Raw genomic sequence first — 16,611 nt, forward strand, 5'->3', positions numbered from 1 at the left:
GATTTTATAATTGATGTTAAAAAAGGAAACAATACCAATAGAGATAATACTTTGAATGAATTTAATTCCACATAAAGTATTCAAGTTACAATCGGAATATTATAGGCTTCAAAAGAACGTATTTTCATATCATGTCCCAGAAAGCTTAACGAGGCCGAGTACAGAACGAGTACGCACTCTTTCGCGCAGCGTTTCATTTGTATTGTGACGTCATCTTTTTGCTTTGTTGACGCCATGGCGCGATAGTTTCAACTGCAGATATTCAGCGAAATTTGTTGAAAATAGCTCGTTTGATGCGTAAAATTGATATTATATTGTGGAATAAACATAAATGTCTCGAAGTATAAGGTATATTTGTGCTCGGGTCGAAAACGTGAAGAGGGTTCAGCAAGCCTAACCCACTGTCACGTTTTCTTAACCCGCCTAAATATCGCTTAATTCATTTATTTCAAGATATTAACCATGTATTTTATATTAATTACCCTTAATATGTGATGTTATATATTTATTTATTACTTAGATATGTCTTAATGTTTTAATGATACAATAAAGATCACCATATCCATCTTTGTCAAATAAAAAATAGCCATTATCTGACAAACTGGGAAACTGGGCGTACAAAAAATAACTTTGATAAGACCCCTGGAACAAACCAGGAGGTAAAAGGTTTTTTTTATTTGACAATTTGATGCCTTTTAGCAATAACTTTAATATGTAGAACAGAAAAAGAAATCCCTAGGGCAGAAGTTTAAAAAATGTGCAAATTTGGTACATTTCAAGCAAAATCCCATAGGGTCCTATGTTAAAAATTAACAAACTTTGAGATGACCCCTTAAACAAACGGTGTGGTAAATGTCTTATTTTTTTATCTTAAAATAATAATTATATCAGTAGAAATTCTTGTAAAAAATTTCATTCAAAAATCTAGGGCAGAAAAAATTAGACCCGGCCTCGTTAAATTTGTAGGCTGGTGTTAGTAAAAATGTATATAGCAAATTTGCTATACTTATTTTTACAAATTTGTTATATGGCTATAATGAGTTACACATACAGCGAAGTTAATCCAAAGGTCCCTTGGACTTCACCATAACCAAGTTTTACTGTATATGCAAATCAGTTTACAAAATCTTTGCTTTCAGTTTCAACTTTACGCAGAAATTTCATCATTCACACAGACCACTCACTAACAAACAGACATGTCAGCATACAAAGCAGATGAGACGGCATACAGATAACGACCAGCTGATGGACCAACCATAGTCTAATAGTCGGGTCATCGAATAGGCTCTTAACGACCAGCTGATGGACCAATCAGCAAATAGCCGGGTCGTTGGAAATCTGCGGACGGATGATGACTTACCTGCTGTATATCCCAGGCTGTCAGTCCCAGAGACCCGGCCGATTCTTTCTCAGAGGTGGATAGTTTGTTGATCACGACATCCTTATTCTGGGATACATCTTTTGCACTCACTCTTATCTAAATATAAGTCACTTTCGTTAAAAATACTGTAAGCTTAGGGAAGTTAAAAATTTACTTCCAATTCTCAATTTATTAGTGGAACAGTACTATCAACTTTCCTCCACACAAAAGTGCATGAACTGAAGGAACCATTGATATCCAAAAGGAGATGGTTAGAGAGAGTTCAATATCCCACTTATAACATATATTAAAAACAAAATTAATTCAAATAATAATTAGAGTGTATGATTTTATTTTATCAACTGAACATAAAACAACTTCAATTCCAGTGAATTTTGTTCAGTTTAAATCTGTTAGGAATATTAATTTGTATTCTGTTCATTATTGATGTGAAACAACTTAACTTAACAAAGGATCTATTTTGAAAATCAAAGTTTTTTTGTTATTTTCTATCGTACATATTTCTAAATTTTTCGCAATTGCATTTTAACCTATTATGTTGCTCTTTCCATTTTTTTTATTAATCTTCAAAGTAAGCAAACACAGCATTTTCTAAGTAAAATGGTATATTTCTGCATGGTTTTTGGCCTAGATATCCTTCAGGACCGGCCTGTCCCTAAAAAAATCTAAAATATTTTGATAGATCTTGTTAAAAGGAATAAATAAAGATAAAATTTTTTAAGGGCACCCTCGCCTTAGGATCGAATTTTGTAAAAAAAAAAAAAAAAAAAATTTCGGAAACTGATTTCTATCATAGTGGTCTATACTTACACTGAAGAGTGTAAGTTCTGGATAGCTCAGTAGGTTAAACCGCTAGCTGTAACACGATGTTTTTTGTGCCCTAGTTCGATTCCATCTGTGGGCACACTTTTTCTTTTTTAAAATTTACGTCATTTATAAACACTTTTTCTCTTTTGTGCAGAATTGTGCATTTAGTATATTTAATTTTGATCTTCTTCCTTAAATGCACATTTGCTCTTTGAATTAAAGATATCGATGAAAAAAGTACATGTGTATACTTAATAACTACATGTAAAAGCAATCAACCGGAACAATACCTTATTGTAAGCATGCTTTGTTTGAGGACAAGAATCACTCACTCTGTGTTACTCAAGACAGGTGCCATGTAAAAAAAATCATGTAAAGCATGCCAAGCAAAAACTGCTGCGTTTGCTTTTCCAGAACATCTATAGGAAATGGTACAATTGTGGGAGAATTACTGCAAAGTATAGATGCTGTTCGTTCTTTGCTATGGATGAGTGCATTGGTGACATTTTATGTCAAAAATGCAGGAGGAATATTTATAGCTTAGATAAAGTAGGGGTGGGTCAGTTAGAGTTTGAAATTCGTCCCCTTGTCATCCCGGCAACAGGTAAGTCCCTCTATATGAAGGATGCAGCTGTTAATACGGAAAAGAGTTCAGTTGAATTTTTTTTACCTTTTAGAAATTGCATTTGAATGAAAATTTATAGATCAACTTAACAACAAAATAAAAAAAATTGGTATTCAACAAATATTGATGAAACCATACTACATTTTACTGTATGTAGAGGTTGATGTGGCTTCAGACTTGTCTCTCCCCCTTCCCACTGTTCTGACTTGTTCTAGGTCTTTCTCTGAGTGACTCTATGACTTACACTCACCTGAAGTCTCAATGGATCAAGGAAGGGTGGACGGACCATTCCACAGAAAACATGCTTGGCGTCGGTCACAGTGAGATCTGACAGAGCCAGAGACTGGACGGGGGTCTCTAAATCCCGCGTAATTGTCATCTGATAGCCTGCTCTTTCAGAAGCCGGGATCAACTGACCCTTGTCATCTGTGATTGTCACCTGCATAAAAATGTACAGTCTGTCGTATTCATTCATTTAGCAAACTAAAATCACTCCTACTTACTCATCCATGGTTTTTAATACATCTATGACCAGATAACCTAACGCAGTTTACACTTTTATATACATCTTTTCACCGTATGTAAACAAACTGTTTTATTATACTTTCATGTTAAACACTGAAATCTGATTGGTTTAGATGCAATTTATAGTCCGTTCTATTACCCTCAGCATTAGCAACACACTTGACAACGGGTAACACAACGAATTGTTACATGCGTGTAAATTATGAGCGTACGGTTTGCCTTAGAATTCACATCATTTATATATAATAGCATTAAAAATTTCTCTCAAATTAAGACATTCAGTATAATAAAATAAATAGTGCCTGTTTGGGAGGATAACAGTTGAAATTGACACCCCTCGAAAACCATTGTCAACCTCCGCTTCGCATCAGTTGACAATGGTTTTCTCAGGGTGTCAATTTCAAATGGTACCCTCCCAAACAGGCACTATTTATATAATGTTACATCTTTTAGGAGAGCTGGATGCTCACAGTCACTTTTAGACTATATCAAATAATTTTCTTGAAGCATATAGTTCTTTTTAAATGTATAGGAAAATATTAAAATTTCAAACCTAAAAGATTTCCTAATGGATTTTTTCATTACCAGATAAAATAGTATGTGGTTTAAAAATTAAAATCATGTTTAAATTCATAATGTAAATTTGATAAAGATTTTGAATAAAATAAAACAATAGGCTTATATTCTCTTTCAATTGTTTCTCTATCTCTCTCTTTCTTTCTGGCTTACACAGAAGTGGTATGGGTTGTTAGAAGAGTAATATTCCTCCCCAATATGTTCTACTTTGAGTACACTATAGGTGAGTTTTATTGAGGTCCTTTCCACCAGTTCAATCTTGGATGACCCTTCCGTTACCATGGCGTCTATGTGGATAGCCCTGGCATAGTTTTGCAGTAGTTCTTTCAGGGTATCTTGCTGCAGAACAAATGTTGTTGTTCCTTCTCTCTACAAATATATCACTTTAATTATAAAGAGTTAATACCGGGCATATTATGAAAATATATGTACTGCAGAAGCAAATATATATTTATGAGAGATATATTCATATATCAAATTTGTATTTGTGAATACTCTGGTTAAAATTCGTCATGGATTGAATTTCGTTGATTAATAATGCAAACAGAAATAACAATATTTTAAAATCCTCAACGAATATTTCTGCTTCTACAGAATCTTTGTCAGTATACGTCTAACTTAACTTCTAACTGAAGGAAAACCCTCACTAGGTGATGAAGAAACTTATTTTCTTTATATTTCGTCAATTACTTGTCAATAATGGAACATTCAAGGCTTCGCTAGAACACTGATCAAAAGTTTGATGAGCGTGGCATTCCTTGCGTCTCTTTAATCAGCCATCATCCAACAACAATAAAATCTTCATCTCTAATAACGAGGATTAAGACAGCTAGCACTCATTGTGACAAAGCCCACTAATGGATATAAATGACCAAACAAAACAGAGTTTTGCTTAAAAATCTGACACGTACTGTGTACTCTTTTGAATAATGAATGTGTACATAGACTCTAGACTTGTATGATGTTATAAAATCTAGCAGAATCCTTAACAATTTGTCAATTTGAATCTCCAGACCGATAAACTCCAATTGATTCTGAGCTTCTCGATGAAATTAGAACCTCGACTGATCAAAAATATAACGTCATTCTAAACCCCTTAAGAGCAAACACATTCCTTTCTCCCTAGTCCTTTCCTGACAAGTTGAAGAAAATGGCTAGATTTTACAATTTCTTGGGATTGTTTTACATAAGTAATTACATAATATCGCAAATCTTTTCAGTCTCAGCAGATTTCAAAAAGCAAAATGAACTCATCTTGAACGACTTCAATATTTCTCAGTTTTATTTCCTTGTTCTGAGGTGACACTTTGATATACCAAGAAAGAGTAAGAAAAACAAGCATTTGTATAGTCCGTTGTTTTTTTTGTCATCAGTTTGTTTGTACCAATAAGCAGTGCCTGTAATATTTATGTCTTCAATACTCATCAAATTATGGCTTAAAAGAATAATCATACTTAATGTGATTTGCTACTTTCAACAATTTTGTTTCCTTTGACTTTAAAACAAATTGTAGACTCTGAAGTACGAACAAATCAGACACTAAATAATGATGGTTAAAAACTTCAGTTCATACACTGATGTTTCAAATTGTACAAAATGGATGTTTGCTACATTACTTTTGTACAAAATACATGTAATGCACTACATTACTCTTGTACAAAATACATTAATGCACTACATTACTCTTGTACAACAAACTACATGTAATGCACTACATTACTCTTGTACAACAAAATACATGTAATGCACTACATTACTCTTGTCCAAAATACATGTAATGCACTACATTACTCTTGTACAACAAAATACATGTAATGCACTACATTACTCTTGTACGAAATACATGTAATGCACTACATTACTCATGTACAACAAACTACATGTAATGCACTACATTACTCTTGTACAAAATACATGTAATGCAATACATTACTCTTGTACAACAAACTACACGTAATGCACTACATTACTCTTGTACAAACTACATGTAATGCACTACATTACTCTTGTACAACAAACTACATGTAATGCACTATATTACTCTTGTACAACAAACTACATGTAATGCACTATATTACTTTTGTACAACAAACTACATGTAATGCACTTCATTACTTTTGTACAACAAACTACACGTAATGCACTACATTACTCTTGTACAAACTACATGTAATGCACTACATTAATCTTGTACAACAAACTACATGTAATGCACTACATTAATCTTGTACAACAAACTACATGTAATGCACTACATTAATCTTTTATTTCTTCTAGAACTTCCTTTCTAGAAGTTATGGTTGATATCTATAGGTGACAAGCATGTTCAATTATGTTCTTGTTAAGATCAATGGATTAATTGAATGACTAATTTTACCAGCGTTTGGGAATTGGTGGGTATGCGCATTGCTGTTGAACTGACAGAAAGCCTAGCATCTCCAACCACATTTTCTCCATAAGTATATCTGAAAATATATTATTAGGCAAACTAAAAAACATAACATTGCAGCATTGTTCTAAAACTAAACAAGTACAATATTAGTTGTGAGATAAATATTTGCATGCAGATAGGTTTTATTAAATATGTAGCTTAAGGTTTGGGCTCACAATGGGTGATCATAATGCAGGGAGAGGCCACAGTAAAATCAGTGCTCCAAAACACTGCACATCTTTTCTTCCATGAAATTAAATAAAGAGACTTAACTATCCAACAAGTTGTCCCTACATCGAATACTTCTCATCTATTTTGATTTATCTTTTAATACAGATTGATATGAATTGGCAGTTCTTTATATGATTCAATGTGTAGATCAGTTGATTCCAGTGGAGGACATCAGCTAATCACTCACTGTTGAAGGGGAATTGACATCCACACAATGATGTAGAAAATTGAACATATATGACATCAAGCTCAATTAAATATAAGTCTGGTTCTTTTTTGCCAATTATGATGTTTTATAATTTTTGTTTATCAAGAAAACATTTTTAAATGTTTTAAAAATAAAAAACAATGATTTCTGAAGAGATCTGCTATGGCCGTCACATTTTTCATAGAACTTGTGTCAAGGGAACTGTACATACTTACCCACAATTCCTTTTTACATGAAGCATAAACCAGAGAGTGCAAGTAGAGAGGAAAAATGGTTGGGACATGGATTTTTTTATGACCTTAAAGGGGCATGGTCATGATTTTGGTCAAATTCTAGTTTGCTGTTTTTATTATTCATAATGCTTTAGGAATGCATTTCTAATGATCAAATTGAATTTGAGAGTCAGTCGTAAAAATATAAGCAAGATGCAGGGCTCACAATTCTTTGTCATGTAAACAAGGCTCGTGCCCTGTTTTTGTTTACAAAGGTGCAATACAGCAGTAAAAATCTTTTTCAAGCTAATTCATTATATTAAGCATAAATAAACAATTCCTTACGTTTTACACATTCATTTTAGGTCTAAAACTGGAATTGTCCCATCAACATTCAAAATGTAAACAAAAGCTTTGTTTACATAGCAAAGAATGGTAAGCTCCGTAACTCGCTTATAACTCATTGAATGACACTCAAATTATGGTTGCCTATTAAAGATGCCTTACTGAAGCATTGTAAACATCAAAATAGGAAAAATAATTTTTAACCAAAATCGTGATCACTTTACCCAGAGGCACCCTGTGAATAAAGCGCAAGCCAGATTGGACCAATAGTGAGAAAATATGCCATGTTCAGTGATGTTGGATAGATAGATGATTATTTCAGGTCATCTCGAAGAGTGACCCCTAATTATAGGATTTACCAGTGACCTAGATTTTGGATATTTGAATATAAAATTGCGAACGCTGAATTTTAATAATAATTCAAAATAGTTAACACCTGTCCGAAAAAATAAAGCCCGATCTTTAAATTACCGAGATGTGCTTCTCGTGATATTATGGGAATATCAATTTCTAGCGTATAATTAGGAGTTTACAGTATTTAGAATGACATAAAACTGAGATTGACATGGATATTCACGTTGACATTTTCTTAACAATGACCTAGATATTCCGATTTACATTTTCCTGAAGGTATCATTGATATTTACACTGCCATTTGCCTGAAGTGACCTAGATATTCAGTGTGACATTAATCTGACAGTGATCTTGATATTCAGAGTAGCATTCACCTGAAGTGATCTAGATATCTAGTGTGACATTTGCCTGAAGTGATCTAGATATTCAACTTGACAGTGACCTGGCTACTAAGTGTGACATTCACCTGAAGTGACCTTGATATTAAGAGCACATTGCATATGATATTTACCTGGCTATGACCTATATATATTCAGTGTGATCAATGTGGTATTTACATGGCTATGACCTATATATTCATTGTGATAAATGTGATATTTACCTGGCTATGACCTATATATTCAGTGTGATCAATGTGGTATTTACCTGGCTATGACCTATATATTCATTGTGATAAATGTGATATTTACCTGGATATGACATATATATTTTCAGTGTGATCAATGTGGTATTTAACTGGCTATGACCTATATATTCAGTGTGATCAATGTGGTATTTACCTGGCTGTGACTTTGATAGTCAGGGGATCCGTGCTTCGGCCATACATTGTAGGGGGAGCATCAACAGTTACTTCAAACCGCGGCAACACTGAGAACATATGCAACACAATGTACGGATCATACATCAAACAAACAGGAAACTTCACTCCTAGTTTATTCTTTATCATCTCATGCACATTTGTTATCAAAAAAGATTAATGAACAAAGTCACATTATCAAAATATCTTTACTTCTTACTCATGTTTTATCAATACAGCTGTATATCATGTGTAGCTGTATTAATAATCAAGGAATATTATTACATATTATGTACATATACAACACCTATTGCGCTTTACCTGAAATTAACATGAAGATTTTTGCAAGTGAAATTCTTACGAGGAACAACATTGGTTGTGCTCAACAAAATCCTTTTTCACTACCATTACCGTACACTCACCAAATTTGTCCACAGTAATGGTTACATCAGCATTCACAATCTATGAAAGAAATCAACATCTAATTAGACCTGATGAGTATGTTAAGAGGCGAAATTCATTTATCTTTCAATGATTGTCAAATTAAAAGACTTTGATGAGTGTCTCTGATTAATCAAACAAGAGAGACTTTACATAAAACAGAATAATATGAATCAATCACAGTTTCTTCTTCTTTGACGTTTATTAACATTGCCGATGTTGATACAAGATAGATAACTCTTACAACCTCTGATCCACTGTGTTTCTGCTCTGCGTAGATTTTCCAGTAGCCTAGTGCTGGGTCATCAGACAGAAGAAATTCTGCTTTGGCCACACCTAAACAATGACACAAAGATATGTAAAATGAGTATAAAGTGAAATTCAATGGTATTGGTTGTTATTTAATGTTTTAATGCATGATTCAAAAAATATGATAGAACCATTTTAACAAGAGCTTGGACTTCGGGCAGTATGTGACAAACTCCGATTTGATGAAGGCGGGGTCTACTTATTGTTAACTGTCCAGTCATTGGCTAACATATATCAACACACTGAATGCAATGACACTCGTACAACTTCATCCAGGGATGTACATTTCGCTGAAACAGCGCCAATTTCACACAACAAAGCAGATCTTGACAAAAACTTTGAAATTTTGACACTCCATAAATATTAACGGTTATGAGGCTCTCTTACGGAATTGAAAGCTTGTTTTGATGAGCAAACTAGATAGTAACATCCCACTAAAAGTCCAAGCTCTTGTTAAAATGGTTCTACTTATACAGTTTTACTGAAATACAGAAAAACTCAATTACAAATGATGTCCAGGGAACAATTTTAATGGTGATTAGTTCTTGGAAATAGGTGTTCTTAACTTTCATTTAAAACATAATGGGGGATGGAGAGAAAAAATCATGAGGATGATTTTCTAATATCTTAGATTTCTTTTTGTAAGCTTACATATTTACTGTACATATACCAGTGTTTGAAATAGCTGTCCGCCTGACCACCTGAGACGCATAACTTTTGGCACGAGCGCCCAACCGGATGTGGAGAATTTTTGAGCCAAGGGTATATAATATCGGGATCGGGGGTTTAAGAATTTAAAACTGATTCTTGTCACACTATTGCTTACCTTGTGGTTATGGTCAGTCAAGACAAGCTATTAATTTACGTAGACTATGCTTGACGTGAGCATGGCGAGGAAGAGTCTCCAGATATGTTACGGAATAATATACGGTAATGTCAGAGAGATTCGCCGAGACTGAACTATTTTGACAGACGTCTCTTTTGATTCTCAGACCAGTTCGACACACAGTGATTCAGTAAAATTTGCGAAAAACTTCGGGCGGTTGTTACGATAGAAATACGCTGAACAACTTTTTACTTTCCTATCAACATAAAATGTTAGTTTCCTACAGTTAAATTGTTCAAATCTTACAGAGTACGAACTTGTTATTTTTTTCAATTCATTTTTACAATCAAAGATTCGGAAGAGACATCTGTCAAAATTTTTCAGTCTTGACTAATTTCGCTGAAATTGAAGGATTATAACTTTACAACCAAAAATCAACAAGTTTAAAACAAAACGAAATCAAAAAACAGGTTTTTGAAAGTTTTACATGCAAATGAAAAAAAGAAAGAAAGTCAACTATTTTTCTCCGGGCTGGTTGAACTTTAACAGGGCTGACAACTTATACTAGCTGTCAGCCCTGAATGTCCAGCTAGTTTGTTGACGAGTTTAAAACACTGCATATACCAGTACACTGTACAAACCTGACACTGGCTGTAAATCCCTCCACATGTCCACTCTGTTCCCACTAGGATCCTGCAATTACCACAACCCATTTAATCCATTATATCCAAATTCAACTCCAGCACATATATAATCAAAGTACTGAAGTACTGACGGGAGTTGATTTTATCGATTATTATTTATCTTAAAATCAACGATAGGTTATTTTGCTTGGCAAGTAGTATATAATCTGTATTTGAATTACGCACATTTTTATAATATGAATTCTCGGACTTTTCCAACAAGAATTTTGAGAAAACCTCTTATGAATCATGTTGTGTAATATTTAAAAATCGAATTGATTTCATCAAATTATGTATTGGTATTCAAAATATTTCAAATATTATATGGATCCAACCAATAATGAACTCTAGTCTCGTTCAATAAGATGCTTGGCTGTCTCCGACAAGTAAGAGATAACAGGTCACATGATAGCTTGACGATGCTGACTCTCTGCTTGTCGGAGATGTACGGAGACAGCCAATGGTTGAACGAGACTACATTGAACTCTGGCGTAGGAATACATACGACTGCAAAACACTTCTAAATTGTTTGTACTATTTAAAATCTGACTATTTCCAAGGTATTTATAAATAAGTTTCCTTTTTAAAAAAATGCTTCAGCGTACATTACATCGAATTTATCAATTATGTTCAAGAACTAAGTCTTATCAGCAGTGATGATTTGTGCTTAGGTCCATACACTGTTTCAGTTTCGGTTTGCCAGAGTAACTGCATAGGAGAGTTGATTGAAATCAACTCCCAAAAACAAAACAAATATACATGAAAAATACATTTCCTTGATTTTAAATTTCACAACAGAATCTATTTGCAGTCCCATCAAAGCCAATGGTAGTTTAAATTATAGACAAGTAAAAACATTGTTATCAGTATACATACCTTGATATAAAGAGATATATTCTCATTCACTGGCATCAGTTCTTTGTCAAGAGCCAACACACGAATCAAAACTACAAAAATATAAATAAAGAAAAATTGAGAAAAAAAATGGGCACCTTTAAAGATAGATATTTGTCATTTACTAACTAGATGTTTACATATCAGTTAGTGTACTAAAATAAAGAATGGTATTTTTTTTTCGAAACTTTTTGTGAAGATTGTTTGAAGAAGTAAAAATTTTTTTTTAATAACCATCACCACTTTCTAAACAGTTTTTGTGCTCACAGTTAAATCTTTCTGTCACTGTAAACATTGTTATTATTAAAAAGTTGTCTAAAAATTTCCTCCATGCAAATATGTTTATATAGTACAGAATATTTTCTGTTTTTATGTTTACTTGTATGTTTGCATGTTTCTTAACAGCAACAATATAACCAAAGTTCTACCACTTAATTGTCTACTTTTATAAAATGTATTTCATCTATGAGTAATATACTTTCAGGCTTCCAATTTAACAAGGTCGAATGGTCAACAAACTACCCATCAGATCAGCTGCTTTAAACTTTTAAATATTCTATTTTTTGTCATAATCTAATATTAAGTACATGTATAGAAAAAATCCAAATATTTTGAACATTTTCATTCATCTTCATACAAAACTCTTCATCTAAAGGAAATTAATATAGCCTAATAATGACCATGCATGACCATCTAGCCATCTTAAATAAACGTAGCACAGGTAGAGTAGCTGATACCTCTCTGGTTTTTCTTGTACATCTTTTTATCGGTCTGTATAGTAAGGAATCCTGGTACCCCCTTGACGGGAACCAGTGTTGAATTTTTTATCTGTATGCTTGACTGGGAATAGTTCAGGTTCATGGACAATTTAAAATTAAGTGACACATCTGCAGGCACCTGGAATCAAGAAAATAGAGTAAAACCCTGAATGAAATGACAAAATGTGTATTTTAAGCACTAATATGATTTAGAATCTAATTGAACTTATAATGTAAATTAATTTTCAAGAGGAAACAGCAGTTTTTAATTATGAAACAAATTTGATTTGGATTTTTTTCATTTAAATGTAATCAAATTGGCTCAGACAATAACCTTCTAACAGGAAGGCCAAAAAAAGGGGGCAATGGGTTTTTTTCCTATTTGATAAATGCTTCGTTGTTAATTCTATATACATGCACTCAGTTTGTTTTATAGATGTCCAGGGGTTAAAAGGTTTTAAAAGTAACAATGCATATTCACTGCATATGGCCCAATTTCACACCTTATTAAGGGCATGGGCAGTTCTAGAGGTTGGGGTCAGGGACCCCCCCCCCCCCCTTTCCGAAAATTCAAACTCACAAGTAAAGTTACCAAATATAAGCCTTGGATATGAATTTTAACATTTTTAAACTATGAACTGCTTTCTTAGGAAGTTTGTGTTTTTGAAAGTAAAGATAAACAAGAGGTCCATGGGCCTTATCGGTCACCTGAGTAACTGCAGTGTGGCTTTTGCAGTGTATATTCATGTACATTATATAATTACAGGGCTAATGAAATCATTTTTAATAATCTGGGGTACTTGTTTAATCCAATAAACTTTCTAGTTTCTAAATTCTAAAAAAAATTATTAAAAAATTGTAGCATAACAAACAGTGACATAATTGAACAAATCATTAGTACAAAAAAATATAATCAATTGAAATTACACAACCCTACTCTATATAATATTTAAAACCCTACCATAACACCAGAGCTGCATTACGAGAATTACAAGAACTTACGACTTACGACCAAATTAATGAATGTTTATTAATCACAAACTAATCAACATTTTATTGTAATATCTTTAAAATATAATTATGGAAATCAAAATAGTTGTAAATAAATGGTTTGATATAAATTTTGTTCATTTAAGACCGTTCCACGAGACTAAAATATTTACGACTTTGTCATAAGTTCTTTTGTAAAATGCAGCCAAGAACCCTGACCCAGGGGCCATGAAATTCATAACTTTGGAAGAGTCTCTCTTCTTCATCATAACTATGTACTTAATTCATCTGCATAATACCCAGGAGCAGAGGAGAAGTTTTTTTTAAGAATGATTGCATTCATTTAGAGCCCCACCCTAACACCAGAACCCCTGACCTAGGGGCCATCAAATTCACAATTTCTGAAGAGGCATTATTCCTCATTATAACTATATACTTAGTTCATTGGCAAAATACCAAAGAGAAGAGGAAAAGATTGTCAAAGAAATAATGTACTTTCAATATATATTCAACAGACTCTGCCTTAGCACCAAAAAACCTGACCCTGGGGCCATGAATTTCAAAATTTTGGTAGAGGGCTCAATGCTTATTACAATCATTCCAACAGTTTGACTGCCTGATGCCCAGGGGTAAATAAGGAGATTTTTAAAGATTGCATTAATTTTTATGGTTTTAGCCCCATCCCTCAGGCCCCAGGGGGGCAGGGGCCATGAATTTCACAATTTATACTTCTGTTCACCCATTGATGCTTTATGCCAAAATTGGTTGCAATTGGTTCAGCAATTCCAGAGAGGAAGCTTAAAATTTTAACACATAGTTTACTCAGGTGATCGACCTAAAAAAGAGATATTCACAGACCTGGTAAATTTTTTTTGTTATTTCTGAAAAAAAAGGTTTTTATTCACATCACAACTTTTTCCTGTTATTTCCAAATCAGGCTTATGCAAAATATTTGCTAATTTGAGAAACTTTTCTCAGAGGTTGGAGGACCCTTAAAACATTACATGTAAAGGAGAGGGCAATGTTAACTGTCCTTGTTCAGAGATTTTGATATCATCATTTTGACATTACAGTACGTCATCGAAATGCCTACAGGTAAATAAATCTTCTTGGTATACATACACTGACTTGTATATGAGATGGTCCTAGGCAATATAAGCCATGTCTTAGGCATCCCCAGCATTTTTTGTTAGCAAAATATTTATAAAAAAAAAAAACCAAACACCTCATTGGGTTAAAATAGGTTTCAGGTACGTGATAATCAATATGAGATGCAGGAAAAGAAGGGATATAATATTGATAAGGCAATCATTGTTTGCTGGTATACTAATGAAAAACATTGTAAAAAGGAGTCAGGGCGTGTGCGCTATTGTTATTCTTTAAGCTTAATTGATACCAAGGATAAAATGAAGGAAGCGTTGATCATCAAATAGCCTCAGAAACCTGAGCAGCGATGGATAGGTTCCTAGAGATGTCATTTATATCAATAATAATGATACTTACTGGTATATCCAGTTTAATGGAATCTGTAAGAAAATACAACTATCATAGTAGTATCATCCATATCAAATTAATAATTCCTGACTATGACTGTTTATAACATACCTCATGCGTATATAATCAATACATACAGAATCTAACATATATATTTTACAATAGGATCCATGTTCTAGCAATTATTTAACCTTCTAAGTTGTAACAAAAGATACTGGTACGTGTCATATCATATTTTGTATATATGACACTGTACATGAAAACAAAGGTTTTTGTAAAACTTGATTGCCTAGGGGAATTAACCCCAGAATTAACCCAGAATCATTGATCTCCATGATACTACTGAGCATGATTCAAAGTCAGATTTTGATAAAAAAAAAAAAAAAAAAAAAAAAAAAGAAGAAGTATAATTCTTTTGATTTCAATTTATATCTTACAACACATGAATAACAAATAATCTTCAGAATGTCATAATGACAAAATTTTGGACTATGTGTGTATGCTGTATCATGCAGATTTTGCCCACAATTAAAGTTCTTAAAGAGAGCTTAGAAATTAAAGTCATATGATCATATTGAAAATAATTGTGTAATTGGCTATTAAACTAGAGACTTTATAATGTAGAAATGATGTCATTAAGATCCTTATATTTCAGAGCAATGAATTGGTATTTTTGACAGTTTTCGACTAGGAAACATCTAGTGTGCAAGCTTGCTCAAGTAACATTGTTTACTATGATCTTTATAATTATATAAACAAAAGCATAAGTAAAAATGATTCTTGATCAGACATATGTTATACATTTCTAAGGTATGATTCAGAAGCATAAATGACAATTTTTCAATTTGTTTTCAAAATTGCGAGAATTATTGGTTCATGTTAGTGACGTCATAAATGAACAGCTATTGGACAATAATGACTAGCCTAACATGAAAATTATTGTGATAGACATTTTCTGTTCAAAGAAGATAATGAGATTCTAATATGATAATTTTAAAAAAATTGGTTAAAAAAAAGAGGGGGGGAAGGGGGGTTGCAGATATTTGACCTTATCAAATGTATAGTCCAGTAGCAAGCAGAGGATCAGACAACCTTAAATAACTGATAGAAAAATTCACTGAAATAGTCCTGTGTTAAAACAGCTTGAAAATAAAATGAAAAACACTAGTCAAAAACTGTTCTGCTTTAATGAAACACCTTCTCCAAAACTGCTCATTTAAATCATTTTCAGGCATTTTTAGTACACGAATATGTGACGAATTTCGATTAACCAGCATGTTATCAAATGTGGTAGGTCTTTGAAATTATAGATTCATGACACCTCTTACATCCCTAACATAGCACCTTCCCTGTACAACAGTGTATAGGACTGTGAACATGTATACTGCTTCTAAGGGTCCACATGTCATGGGCATCTTACCTTTAGCTTGTACGACTCCTGTGAATGTCCTTGCCATTAATCCACTCGTACTCTTGGAACTCATCTCTAGCGTAACATCCGCCGGTTCATTCAAGTAGTTCACCACAGTCACTGGATAGTTGTCTCCCTTGAAAGCATTCTCAGGAGCAATCAGCAGGTACCTACTACAGAGGAGAGAACCCAAAACAAGTACCAGTTATAATGTATGCTGTAGAATATACATTAATTTTATTTACCACCAATAAGTCAATGGATTAATTTGCATTCCTTTTCAATATGGCTTACTAAATATCATTAACAAAAAA

At 33.2% G+C, this 16,611-nt stretch overlaps 1 protein-coding gene across 3 annotated transcripts in view; it reads right to left on the minus strand.

Annotated features, from left to right (window-relative positions):
• The window catches only part of LOC105345801 (CD109 antigen), a 147,828-nt gene that overhangs the window by 111,457 nt on the left and 19,760 nt on the right, over positions 1-16,611 (minus strand). For 2 of the 3 annotated variants that reach the window (XM_066080336.1, XM_066080334.1), the window contains exons 3-14: positions 16,307-16,470; positions 14,896-14,918; positions 12,382-12,541; positions 11,627-11,697; positions 10,709-10,760; positions 9,180-9,268; positions 8,914-8,953; positions 8,475-8,562; positions 6,292-6,379; positions 4,068-4,283; positions 3,064-3,252; positions 1,361-1,477 (exon numbers count right to left, since the gene is read on the minus strand). In XM_066080336.1, coding sequence (XP_065936408.1) covers positions 1,361-1,477; positions 3,064-3,252; positions 4,068-4,283; positions 6,292-6,379; positions 8,475-8,562; positions 8,914-8,953; positions 9,180-9,268; positions 10,709-10,760; positions 11,627-11,697; positions 12,382-12,541; positions 14,896-14,918; positions 16,307-16,470 — 1,297 coding nt within the window. The remainder of the gene's footprint in view (positions 1-1,360; positions 1,478-3,063; positions 3,253-4,067; positions 4,284-6,291; positions 6,380-8,474; positions 8,563-8,913; positions 8,954-9,179; positions 9,269-10,708; positions 10,761-11,626; positions 11,698-12,381; positions 12,542-14,895; positions 14,919-16,306; positions 16,471-16,611) is intronic. The other variant, XM_066080335.1, reaches the window with a different exon arrangement.

The sequence above is a fragment of the Magallana gigas genome, chromosome 3 (assembly GCF_963853765.1).
Source record: "Magallana gigas chromosome 3, xbMagGiga1.1, whole genome shotgun sequence".
NCBI classification, from domain to species: domain Eukaryota; kingdom Metazoa; phylum Mollusca; class Bivalvia; order Ostreida; family Ostreidae; genus Magallana; species Magallana gigas.